We start from the raw sequence: 12,317 nt of genomic DNA, 5'->3' as shown, positions 1-12,317 counted from the left end.
ACTGACTAACAATATATAACAAGAGACAGTACCTTACAGAGCCTTGTATGGTATAGTGGTGTCCGAATAGAGCCGTCAAAAACAACCGTCCTCCTTTGGTAACAGTAAACAGGAAGTCTTATGAACAAGTGTGGTCTTTGGTAAATTTCCTTTCTTCTGAAAATAACGGACAGGTGGACTCGAGTTTGCCGCAAGGCATAAACTGAAGTAATTCCTTTGCCACTACCACAAGTTTAGGACTCGAATTAACGGAAACAACCAATTAAGGTAGATTCGGCATTTTGGGCTTAATTACATTAAAGAAGACTTGTTAAGTCTCTTTAACATTTTCCGAAATGAAAACATCAGTGGTCAAATTTGTTAAGAGTGGAAGATTAAAAACCACATGGCTTCTTGAAAAAACAAGATGTTTTGTATTTTTTTGGCAGCGAAACGACTTAAAATTATTAATTTGAAGCTTGTCTACTAGCAGTGTAGCATGGCTTAACAAAGCATTCTACTGGTGAAACTGCACAACTTATATTTGAAATAAGTTAAAAAACTTTCAATACTTTGACTTTGAAATATGGCAAATAAATTGCATCGTGGCTCCACATAAACTTGTAAAACTTGCAATCGTTTTATTTGAAATAAACTAAAATGATAAATTTGCCAGACCCCACACCAATCTACTTATTCTTCAACCAAACGGAAACAACCAATTGTATATTTAGCTTCAGTTTGTGTCTACGTACTATGTTAAATGAATTTAGCATAAGTCGTCAAATTTGTTAAAAGTAGAAGATTAAAAACTATCTGGGGTCTTAAAATGAAACATGATGGTTTGTAGACGAGCCCAAAGAACGTCTGCGTAGGAGGCTAGCTTGTATTTAGTTTGGCAGCAAACAGCAGCTGCTGTTGTGTATTCGGCATTCAAGAAAGCAGGGGGGTGGTGGGGGGGGGGGGGGCGGAGGAAGCTAAGGAACCCGCCATTATGTAACTTTAAAACTCAGAATTCAAGAACAATTTCGATTGCTAACAAGAGAGGAAGATGGTTCCGGGAGCCAGAAATAAGACTGAAAAAAAAAGGTGTTTACTTATACCGGCATTTTTTGAAAGAAAATATCCTTGTTTCACAACGAATTAACATCTTTAATCTAAAAATGAATCAATGGATTAGCATCCCAAAAATATATATATATTTGTTTAGAAGAAATATTAGCTTATAAAGAAAGCGATTTAAAACGCACGTGGAAGTTGAAAGTTTTCCTGTTTTCATCACGTGCTGGACGCTACGTTTTTATTGATGTTGGTGAGAGATGTGTGGCTTTTCTAAAACAGTTTGACTCACTTCACTTCTTGCAAATAGCTTTTCGATTTACTTGAATTTAAAGGAAACTACTAATCAACAACTCAGCCAATGGCCTCATCGTATACAAAGCAGGTGATATTGTGCACGATTTAATAGCAAGGCAATTGTTAATATAAAAATCAGCGCCACAGATCATCTGCCGAGAAGGAGTACTGCTTTGTTTTAAATAGTAGCTTATCGTGTATCAATATTCTATCTAGAGGTTTCTTCAATTAAGTTTCACGTTAAAAGAGCGAAACAATTTACTTTAAGTGACCCTTCCAATGACACGACAGCTAAAAGAAACAGGAAGTCTAATGAACTACATGTACCGTGAAGTGAATAGTGAATACTTTGTTTACCCTCGAATTGTAGAGTAGCTTTTTACATAGCTAATATCTCCGAGCATTTCAACAGTACAACGGCACAATGGGCAAAGACCAGACCACAACACCGGGAACTTCGTGCCCTACTATTTACGATAAGTGTGTGGGTTTTTTTACGTCCCCTGCTGACCATAATACTGAAGATGCAGGGAAGGGGCCTACGGTTTATCGTCCTTATCCGAGAAGACTAGAATATCTAACCATTTGACGGCGAAGTTCATTTTATGTTATTAAATTTTGCCAAACACCCGCTATGAAACTAAATGTTTGCAAAGAAATTAATTCTATGATTCTAAATGACAAAACCATAGCTTCACTGCAGCCAAATGTGTTTCCCGGCGTTATAATTTAAAGTTACAAGCAAACAAGATTAACTTTGAAAACTGTTCCGCCGGACCACTTTTCAAAGACCCATATCGCAATCCGTTTCAATCTCCGTTGCTTTTGGCCATCCGTACCATTTTTTTGCATTTGGTGTGTTATTTAAATATCCCTTCACTGTTTTAAGATGTTATTTTATATATTTAAACAAATTTGGTGGTCAATTCCTATGCCTAAGTTTGGCTTAAATCCGTGACACGGTCCCTTTAAGGTACATTTGGAAATTTGTGTTTACGTATATTAATTAACGAGGCTTGTTAACTCTCTTTAACTTTCTTCCGAAATAAAAACATCAGAGGTCAAATTTCTAAGAATGCAAGATTAAAAAACCACAGGGGGGTCTTGATTAAGCAAGATGGCTTGAAGGTAGTTTGGAAACGAAACGTCTTCACTTAAAATTACTAATTTGCAGCTTGTTTAATTGCAATGCAGCCTGGCTCAACAGAGCATCGTAAAAATTGTACTCCTTATATTTTAAATAAGTTACCAAACTTTGAATAATTTGATTTGAAACATGAAAAATTTATTTGCATTTCAATTACAAATTTCTCCTACCTTTTTAATTTTATTTTTTGTCTTGACGGTCCGCCTGTACAGCAGTAAAACTTCAAGAGGTCGTTTTAAAGCTTCAGTTCAATTTGCAATGGGAACTTGATTATAAAAGGTGCCCTCGTGATGTTAATAAACTTTAATCACGAAAGATCTTAAAAAACAATTACCTAGGGTAAGCGGATGTCTTTCCCCAAAAGGGAATCACAGAATTTCGCGCTTCGCGCTCGACCTCCCCTTCTCCTTCCCCTTTGAACGCCGGCCACGCAGGCTAATCTCCGCGCCGTTTAACGCGTAATAACTGTTGGGGAAGCTTCTGTCCGTTGACTCCGAAATTATTCTTGAATGCATGAAAATATATACTGCTGTTCAATTATTACTAGTTGAGTATTTTTGTAAAACTGAGGCGACAACTCAGTGCCACAAGTTAGATTAGAAATATAATTAATTAGACTCGCGTTTCTAGAAAAGACAAAACATTGTTTCAAGACAATGGGTTTTTTTTACAGCGCTTACAAAGCAGAACAAGCGAAGACTGGAAGTTCTACAGCTAACCGTTTTCGTCACCAACAGAACGATATTTTTCTTCAATCTTGCATACCGAAGGTACAGAGGCCCTCACATCCGGCTATGAGGATACACCTGATTGAAGAATAGTTGACTCATGAAAAGCATAATTCATGAATGATGGGACTAAACTATCTAATTTTAATCGGTAAAGTTTATATTTGGGATTGTAGGAGGAAGTATGTACGCCATATATAGAACGTTCTTTCTGAAAATAAAAACAAAATATCAGATAGAAAAATACATCGCGACCAAAAATAACGAACTAGAAGCATTTTGGAAGAAATGGACGGGAAATTTTCCTCTCTTAGTTTAACCTATCTCCTCTTTCACTTTTTGTTTATTTTTTATTTTTTTTATTTTCATTATGTTTTTTTGTATAGCTGTAAATTAATGTAAAATAGTGAAGGGTAGTATCTGTAATTATTATTATTGTTTAAATAAGTATTATTGTAAGTAATAAATGCAAATATTATTGTAAGTAATTCTGTCTTGATTTACTAAAAGGTAGCTATCTGGCTGTTAAGAAAATGAAAAAAAAAATGAATGATGCGACTCAAATGTTTACTAGGAAATCAGAATAATAATTCTCGTCTCTGACAGAATAAACATTATGAAAAGACTGGTCGCATCTATCATGCTCTTAAGGGTCCCGAAGAAAGACAATATCTTGATTTTCAATAAAAGGAACACCACTAAGCTTACCAAGGTTGACAACCAAGAATACCATTGGGTCATATCGTTCATGGTTTATGATGCTTTTCACAGGGTCAACGTTTATTCAATTCTTGGTTTTCACGTGACGTCTTCAAATTTCTAAAACCCATTTGAAAGAAAGACGCCTGGTTTTTTATCCTTCACTGTTTATAAGAGTTTCTTAATTATACATGTATATCTCGTTGGATGATTTCAGCTCGATAGCATCTGCTGTCTTTAAGATAGAGCATTTTGAATTTCGGAGATTCACGCCACACGACATCAAGATGGCCGCCAGAGGGTTGTCACGTATGCTTAAAAATTATTGTTGATGTTTTTGTTTTTGCTAACTATTGGTCGTTTGTAATACAAACTTTTATGCACAGCGTAAAGAGATAACTTTATTGCGGTGCAAAGCTAGCGTAAATGTCTATTTAAGCAGCTTTACGCAACCTTTACATCTTTAAAGCTGACCGTTATGCCAACTTTACTACACTCATGTTTAAAGTAGGCTTAAAGAGACAAAACATTTAAGGAAACTTCTTTATGCTGGTTTACATCAAATTGAAGCACGGTAGCGTAAATTTTGGTCTAACGACCTTTAACAGCATTCAATTGGTAACGAAAAGTTGGATAACCAACTTTAAGGAGATTAAAGCCAACTTTAATTAAGTCCAACTGTTTTTTGAAGCAAGGTAAGCTATGTTTTTATTTAAAATATTAAGCTCGTTCATAATTTGAGTGTTATTGAAACAACTGCTCTAACAGACGAAAATCCTAATATTTCGACTGTTAGATGAACGTGCTTTCAGCTGTCGAGATCGGGTGACCTTTATTAATTCTACACTATTTCATGATAGTCAGCCTGTATAAGGTAGGCTTTTCCTTTTGGAATATTAACCAGCGAACTATCGTGCATAAGGTGAGGGGTAGGGAGTTGTTGCTTCTTCCACCCCATTCCCATTCACGTTTCCCCCCATTCAATTTGAAAAAGTAACACAATTTATGAAGATTATTTTAAGTTGTATTGATCGGTAATCTTTACCACGGCTTTATGGCTCACTCGTCAGTTTGCCAAAACTATAAAACAATAAATATATATCTCACATATTACTAGTAATACGTGACTCGCAGGGCCTCGCGAAGCTCTGGGTTGGGGAGGGAGGGGGGTGTTATAAATAAGGAGTGATAACCGGTTTTAACCGGTGATTTGTTATTGTTGCCTAGTAACGGACATGGCCGCGACACCCTCGTTCCCAGGGTCTACTCCGCTTTCAAAATGGCGGCTCTTTCTGGTTCGTAAAGAGGTATAAAGCGTTGGGAAGCGCAGGCTATTTTCAAAATCATCGACAAATTATTGGATATTCGCATTTTGGACATTTATTTCAGGGCCTTAAAAAAAAGAAGAACGAACGGCAGGAGGATTCGAACCCTCCGCCCGCGCGCCCCTGATGGCCATGAAAGGTTTATAGCCTGAATAGGCGTTTAGGGAGTATTATGTGGAAATCAGTGTTATTGTAATCCGAAAAGAAAAACGATAAAAATGAAAGGCTCAGGATTCGAACCTACAAAAAAAAAAGAAAAAAGAAAAAAAAAAAAAAAACCTTAGCGGGGTTCGAACCCGCGCCCTCAGTCCCGAAGATCTGATTTCAAGTTCGACGCCTTACCATTAGGCCACCAGCGCGCGGCGGCCGTGTGACGTCATTTCCGCCAGTCACCAAGCTCACAAATTTACATGACCGTAAACTCCACACGAGATTTCATCCCGCCTGAGCCCTTTGAGGGACAAAATTATACACCCCGCTACGCTCGGCCTTCGGCCTCGCTTCGCGAGGAAATAGAGGTCGAGGTCTGTACATCTAACTTATTCGAAATTTTCGTGCTTATTATCGCTGTATGTTTTATGAGTCTTGCAGTATCTTGCCCAGCGTGCAAGGCGAATATCAAAATACAAATGACAAGTGTAGGGACGCGATTTTACTCGGTAATATTTCTTATCTAAATTGTGACGGTTTTCGATTTCATTTGAAAGAAAAAGTCATCTAGTGCTAACCCTTGGACGTTCAAGGGGTGGGGGAGGTGGGATGCCACCATCCCCTACCCCCCACCCACAAGGCTTTTCTACATTTTGAAAATAGAATTTACTCTACAATGCTGAAACTTTCAGTAGCTGTTCATTCATTTTCTTGCGGAAATTTCGATATGCCAACCGCGTGTCCATGATATTGGACGTTGCCATAGTACGTCTGGCCAAAATTTTTCTTAGTTTTCCTGTTTTTTGAAACATAATTATACAATTTGTTTATTTGTTCATTCCATACGCATTCTGGCTTGATTTTGCACCAATTTTAGTAATTTTCTGACTTTCTAAGAAAGTGGTGAAATCCAAGATGGCGGATCCAAAATGGCGGCTCTAATGACGTCACAGCCAACAAAATTTATGTCATTTTTTAGAGTACCCTCAGGATTTTCTATTTATTTTTAATAGAACGAAAACACTGGGGAGGGGGTGCATCCACCCCCCACCGCCTCCCTTTTGTACGACGGTAGGGGTGTGAGTATGGCTGTACGTCCGAGGGTTAATAGAACAACGGTCAATATTTTTGTGCATATAAGAATAGTTTTAGAGTCGTGGACATACGCTTTTATAGCAGTTCGTACCCGAGCGAGCAGTGCGATAATAAAAAATTCCATGATTCCAATTTCAGTGCAGAAAGCCAATCACCGTAAGCAAGCATCTTTTAAGACCTGTCAAAATCTCCGTTTTTAACATCACGAAGGTAGCTTTCTACATTTAGTTTTCCACAAAGAAAAAAATGCACTATTTTAAAATAGTACTGGGTTTATTTAACAATTATTCTATGAGCCCGCGTTGGATACGTATCCAACAAGGGTGAATAGAATAATTGTTTTATTAAATTCTTTTTTAAGTTACGGCTCCACGGATGTCATCAAGACTGCTATATTGTTTGAAGCGAAATTGAGCTCAAAGTGGAACAGGTTTATTGAAGTATAAAAGGAATAGACCAAGATTAAAAGGTAACAAACTTTACAGAAGTGCTGAGCCTTATTTTATGACGTACACTGAATGAAACTGTGTCAGTTTGCCGTTCTTTTGTAAATTATTTGCTGCTTTTCTACTTTATTCAGACGCTCTTGTTGTACGTTTAAAAGTATTATTAATTAAACTTTTCGCATCAATCCTTTTGTTTGGCGTAGTTAATTTTACAATGGCATTTTTGTGGTTTTTTGAAGGCACCGCTGATTATTTCTTGTTCATAAAGCTCGCCAAGTTTTTTGTTTCAATCATTTTTCTGATGGAACTGTCGCTTCCCGCAGAAACATTTTACGCTGAGCGGCACTTGCCGCACTCATTTCCCATATAAGGTCAATAATTGGTTTACTCTCGAAGTTATGAGTACATACCGTTGAAACTCAAACTTGCCGAGAAAATTGTAATTTCAATGCAAATTAAATTTTTCATGTCTGAAAGTGTCTGAAAATCGATAAAAAGTTTTAAATAATATATTCTTTATAATAATATAAAGAATGCATTTACAGTATGCTATGTTGAGCCACGCAGCACAGCTATTAGACAAACTGCAAATTTATAATTATCAGTGCAGACGTTTTTGGCCGGTAATTTCTAGCAGCTAGAAAGACGTTATCTATCAAGGCCGTAGCTGCTAAGGGACAAGAAGATAGAGCCTCTTGCCTTATCTATATTTTAACCAAAAATTAAAATATGTGAGTAAAGTTGGGAAAATAATCCCTAGTTAAAAAAAGTTAATTTTTCTGAAGAAATCCACAATGGAAAATGCAGAAAAGAGTGTTTTAGAGTTCTAGATTTTAATTCGACTGATGTTGATTTTCACATCGGAAACATCGTCATCGGAATAGTCCCGTTTAATATACTTGAACACAAAATGCCAAATCTACCTTTATTGGTAGATATGATCAAGTTTCTTTGAAAATTTGAAAATTTTTAATCGGACCGTGTGGAGATAAAAAAAAAATCCATGTTTTCATTTTGGGGAAAACATGCGCTTACGTACCTAATCGTCGTAATCTAAGGCACCAATTTTAAGTTTCGTTTTCCACGAAATAAAATGCATGTTCACTTAAACTGTGCAAGCTTTAAAACAATACTTTTTTGCAAAGATAACTGGTAAATAAGGCATGCATGTGTAGTGGTAGTTTTTCCACTACACATGCACAGCTATACAAAGTTTTGCAACCTATATCAAATATAAGCAGTATAATTTATATGATGCTTTGTTGAGCCACGATGCCCTGCTATTAGACAAGCTGCAAATTAGTAATTTTAAGGGAAGACGGTTTGCTGCCAAACTACCTACAAGCTACCTTGTTTTATCAATACCCTTGGTGGTTTTTAGTCTCTCAACCTTAACAAGTTTCACCACTGAAATTTGTTATTTCAGAAAAAACATAAAGAGACTTGACAGGTCTAGTTTGATTATCGTTAACGCAAAATGTCGAATATACTTTAATTGGTTGTTTCCGTTAATTCGAGCCTTATTCAAGAAAAGAAAATTACCAAGACCACGGCAGTTCATGATCGTTTTTATTTGGCGGTTATACTCGGACACCACTGTACAGCACAAAACACTGTAAAGTACTTTCTCTAGTTATACATTGTAAGACATTATAAACTACATCTCAATAATTTATATTTTAAGCTTAATCACGCTGAAAGTTGACTCAGGTGAAAATACATTCGAGAAGAAAAACATTGCTTCAAAGTTTTTTTTGGGCTGAAGAGGCCGCAATGATATAGGTGATAAATAAAGCTGCTTAAATTTGAGTGAAATGACTGCTGTTCCGCTAACTGCGACACAACATATTTTGTCTACTTGGTAATTATTTTTTTTAGGTCTGTAGTGGAGACCTCCATAACTGATTATTTAATTTGGAAAATAAGACACAATGTTAACAAATATTACTCTTTTTATTTTAGGAATGTAATGTCGTTTCCCCTTATCATCTTTGCCAGAAGAAGACCCATCGCCTGAGAAGACTGGAATTATTTATTAACAAAAGAAGACAGAGAGAGAAAAAACACACTTCTATTGTGCTGACTCATCAAGCTGAAATGTAAGTGAATAAAAACTAACATGAACATACAGGTAATTGTTATGTCACTCTGAGGCGCTGTATCTTTTAGGCTTCAAACGTCTTAGAAGATCATAACCATGACTTAAACACCACCAAGGTACTACGAGTAACCCTTCGGATAAATTGCTCCTTCTTTAAAGGATGATTTTCATTATTAGTGATTTTCATCACCGCCGACCGGTTAGCTCAGTTGGTAGAGCGTCGGACTGTCGTGCGGGAGGTCTCGGGTTTGACTCCCAGACCGGACCAACACTCATGGTCTTAAAATAACTGAGAAGAACGTGCTGCCTTTGTAATGACATCTGCAAATGGTTAGACGTTCTAGTCTTCTCGGATAAGGACGATAAACCGTAGGCCCCTTGTCCTGCATCTTCAGTGTTGTAATCAGCAGGGGACGTTAAAGAACCCACACACTAATCGTAAAGAGTAGGGCACGAAGTTACCGGTGTTGTGGTCTGTTCTTTCACATATATCTATGGGTTGGATGGTGGGGTGGGATCATACACATGGACAGATAGCGGCTGCCAAAGGAGCCTGATATGCTGATGTCCGGTCTCATCCCATAATTCTAATCATAGGCGTACGGGCACCTTCGGACCTGGGGGGGCGGAGACCTTATTGCCCGAAAAAAAATGGCATGGGTTGAAAGCCGAATAAAGAGGCATATAAAATGGACAACAAAACGTGCATTGAAATAGTTGTGTACATACCTTGCCTGCTTGCTTAAAAGAACGATAGTTCTTTAATTAATTTCGTGCCGATGCCAGAAGGTGTTAATGCACTGAATCCTTTTTCTTCAGAAATATTTTATTCATTCACTCTAGTTCAGCAAAAGTTACAGTATTTTTAGGAGCCAATTTACATTCTCCCACACAGTTATACAAAAGCGTGTGAAACATTCAACACATTTCGTTAAAAGTTTTGAGCTAGCCCTGAGAATTACCATTTGAGTCAAAAGCATTAGCTTCATCACATTTGTAACCGTATCGCAGCTTTGTTTCAAGGTCTTAGACTGGATCCACCGCGCGCAAACGCTCAAGCTATGGAAAAGCTGAGTGCAACTGAATCAAACTGAGGGGTCACGCAGAATTTGCGAGAAAAATCGAACATGATTATAGCAACTTCCGAGAGGAAACGAAAGCAGATGAATGAGAAATTTGGACTTTTGAACCACAAAGTTCGGTATATTTCCAATACTAGTGCCTTTTCTGTTGATGTGACTCGTTTTAAACGTAATGTTGAGATTTGCCGGCTTATTTTCTATTTTTTCTCTAGGCTTGTTGCCCGAATTCTAAGCATTTTGCCCGAAACATTTCGGCACTGGGGGGGCTGCAGCCCCCCTCGCCCCCCCGCCTCGTACGCCTATGATTCTAATTGTGAAGCGCATTGACCTTTGTAAATGCGCTACATAAGAACCTATATCATTCATTCATCCATTCATTCATTCATTACTGTAAAGTATGTTTCTGTTGGCTTGGCTTTCCATAAAGACCTTTATAAAAGGCAAAATCTTGCAAAAAAACAAAACTTGTTGGCATGTTTTCAAAGCATAAACTGCCGTCGATAGCAAACTTGCTGCTCGCTATTTACTCCACCTCGTTGGAAACCATTTAAGTTCTCGCGCTGTGATTGGTTGAGTCGTTCTTCTCTGGATGCTGGCTGGTTATATTTTTTACATGTGACGAAAGCTATACGCGAAGCTGATCGGACGCATCACTTGTTTTCACAGGTGAAGTATAGCAAATATAAAATTCTATTTTCAAGGTTTTTATTGACCAAAATTCTCGCTATATATATAATAAACAGCGATACTACACACTAAAATGTCTAAAAAGATATATATATCTGTATTGTACTCGTATGTATCCGTACATTCCTCGTATGTTACTTGTAGTACCAGTGCGGTGTTTTAGCTATTAACCAAACTATCACCTTTGTATACCAGGAGGAAAGTTCATGCCTGTCTCCGTAAGGTCATCATTCCTTTGTTCGTGACCGCTGGTTTTGTTATCGTGGTTACCACTGGCGCTTGCAGTGATGGAAAATGCTCTGCCACATCTCGCTTCGTCATTGGAGAGAACATGGCCGACGGTTATGCCCTGATTGGCCATGTGTTTGCAAATGTTTCTGTGGCAGGAGCGCTGAATTGCTATCAAATATGTCAACCAAATTGTCGGTGTATCTCGTTCAACTTCCTGACAAATGTGAATCAGGATAACTGTCAGCTGAACGAAGAAAACAGACATTTAAAGCCCAGTGCGTTGGTGCCAATGAAAGGCTCGCAGTATTATGACGTGGTTATAACCTACGGTGTTAAGGTAAGAAGAGAATTCCTGAAGCCATGGAGGGGGGGGGGGGGGGGTTACTCAGAGGGGACCCACTGATATAAGCTATAAGAGATATGGTTTTTGTTTTATTTGGTCCGAAAAATAGCATGCATGCGGGCCGCTTTAGCATAAATTATTATAAGGTAAGGGTTTTAAGGCATGGAATCAGAAATCCCACCAAACATTTTTTAGGAGTACACGTCACCACTCCCCACTCTAATGATTCAACCTGACTGAATTCCATACTCATGATTTGGATCTTCAGAGATTATTACATGATGACGTCATATAACGTGGGCATTACGTCACGATCCCCGCACAGTCACCATTTTGGATTTTCTTGTTTCCTACATGACGTCAAAGAACAATCAAAACTGACTCAGAAGAAGTAAAATCTTATGAAAGGTTGCTAAAATGATTTTAAAAATATTAACGTTTCTATCACAAAGTTAAAAATTTCATTAACAAAGAGAGGGTTCGAAATTTAAAAAAGCATGCCAGTTGTTGTAGATACACAGCTGAAAGCCGTACATTGACCGAACATTATTATTTCCCGCGTTTTTATGTCACGTGACTTAGTTCCCAAGCTCTCGCTCACACATGTGCTTTGAGTTTTTTTCGTGTTCTGAGCTCGTGTTCGTGAAAGGTGTTTTTTGTTGTGTTGAGCTTTGAATGTTAGTGGAAGGAAAGCCCTGCCTTAGTGCCTCCTTGAAAGAGCGTGATCGTATAAACAAGCTTTCCACTGTAAGAGTCTGTGAGCACTTATTAAAAACCTGACTGATCTGATTGAACATCGAAGATCAAATCGATCCTTGGTTGGACTGTTAGATTCCTCGGTCGACGACAACACCAGTAGTCAAAATATCGTTGCCATAAAAAACATCATGTTTATACCAAATTTGTCTGTTGTCATGAGTACTAATAAGGTGTAAATATTTCCTTCTC

General features: G+C 37.8%; 2 protein-coding genes across 2 annotated transcripts in view; one reads left to right on the top strand and one right to left on the bottom strand.

The window, feature by feature from the left end:
• The window catches only part of LOC144629050 (lactadherin-like), a 61,251-nt gene extending 61,156 nt beyond the window's left edge, over window positions 1-95 (bottom strand). Inside the window, exon 1 of the mRNA XM_078487217.1 lies at window positions 33-95. The gene's annotated coding sequence lies outside the window, so the exon portion shown is untranslated. The remainder of the gene's footprint in view (window positions 1-32) is intronic.
• An 8,837-nt stretch (window positions 96-8,932) lies between these two features.
• Window positions 8,933-12,317, top strand: part of LOC144629106 (retinoschisin-like) — a 7,789-nt gene continuing 4,404 nt past the window's right edge. Inside the window, exons 1-2 of the mRNA XM_078487297.1 lie at window positions 8,933-9,024; window positions 10,991-11,363. Of these exons, the coding sequence (XP_078343423.1) occupies window positions 9,023-9,024; window positions 10,991-11,363 (375 nt within the window). The 5' untranslated portion in view covers window positions 8,933-9,022. The remainder of the gene's footprint in view (window positions 9,025-10,990; window positions 11,364-12,317) is intronic.

This window comes from Oculina patagonica, chromosome 10, assembly GCF_052425735.1.
Source record: "Oculina patagonica isolate OP01 chromosome 10, crgOcupat, whole genome shotgun sequence".
Lineage (NCBI taxonomy): Eukaryota > Metazoa > Cnidaria > Anthozoa > Scleractinia > Oculinidae > Oculina > Oculina patagonica.
This window is presented reverse-complemented; position numbering and strand designations above follow the sequence as displayed.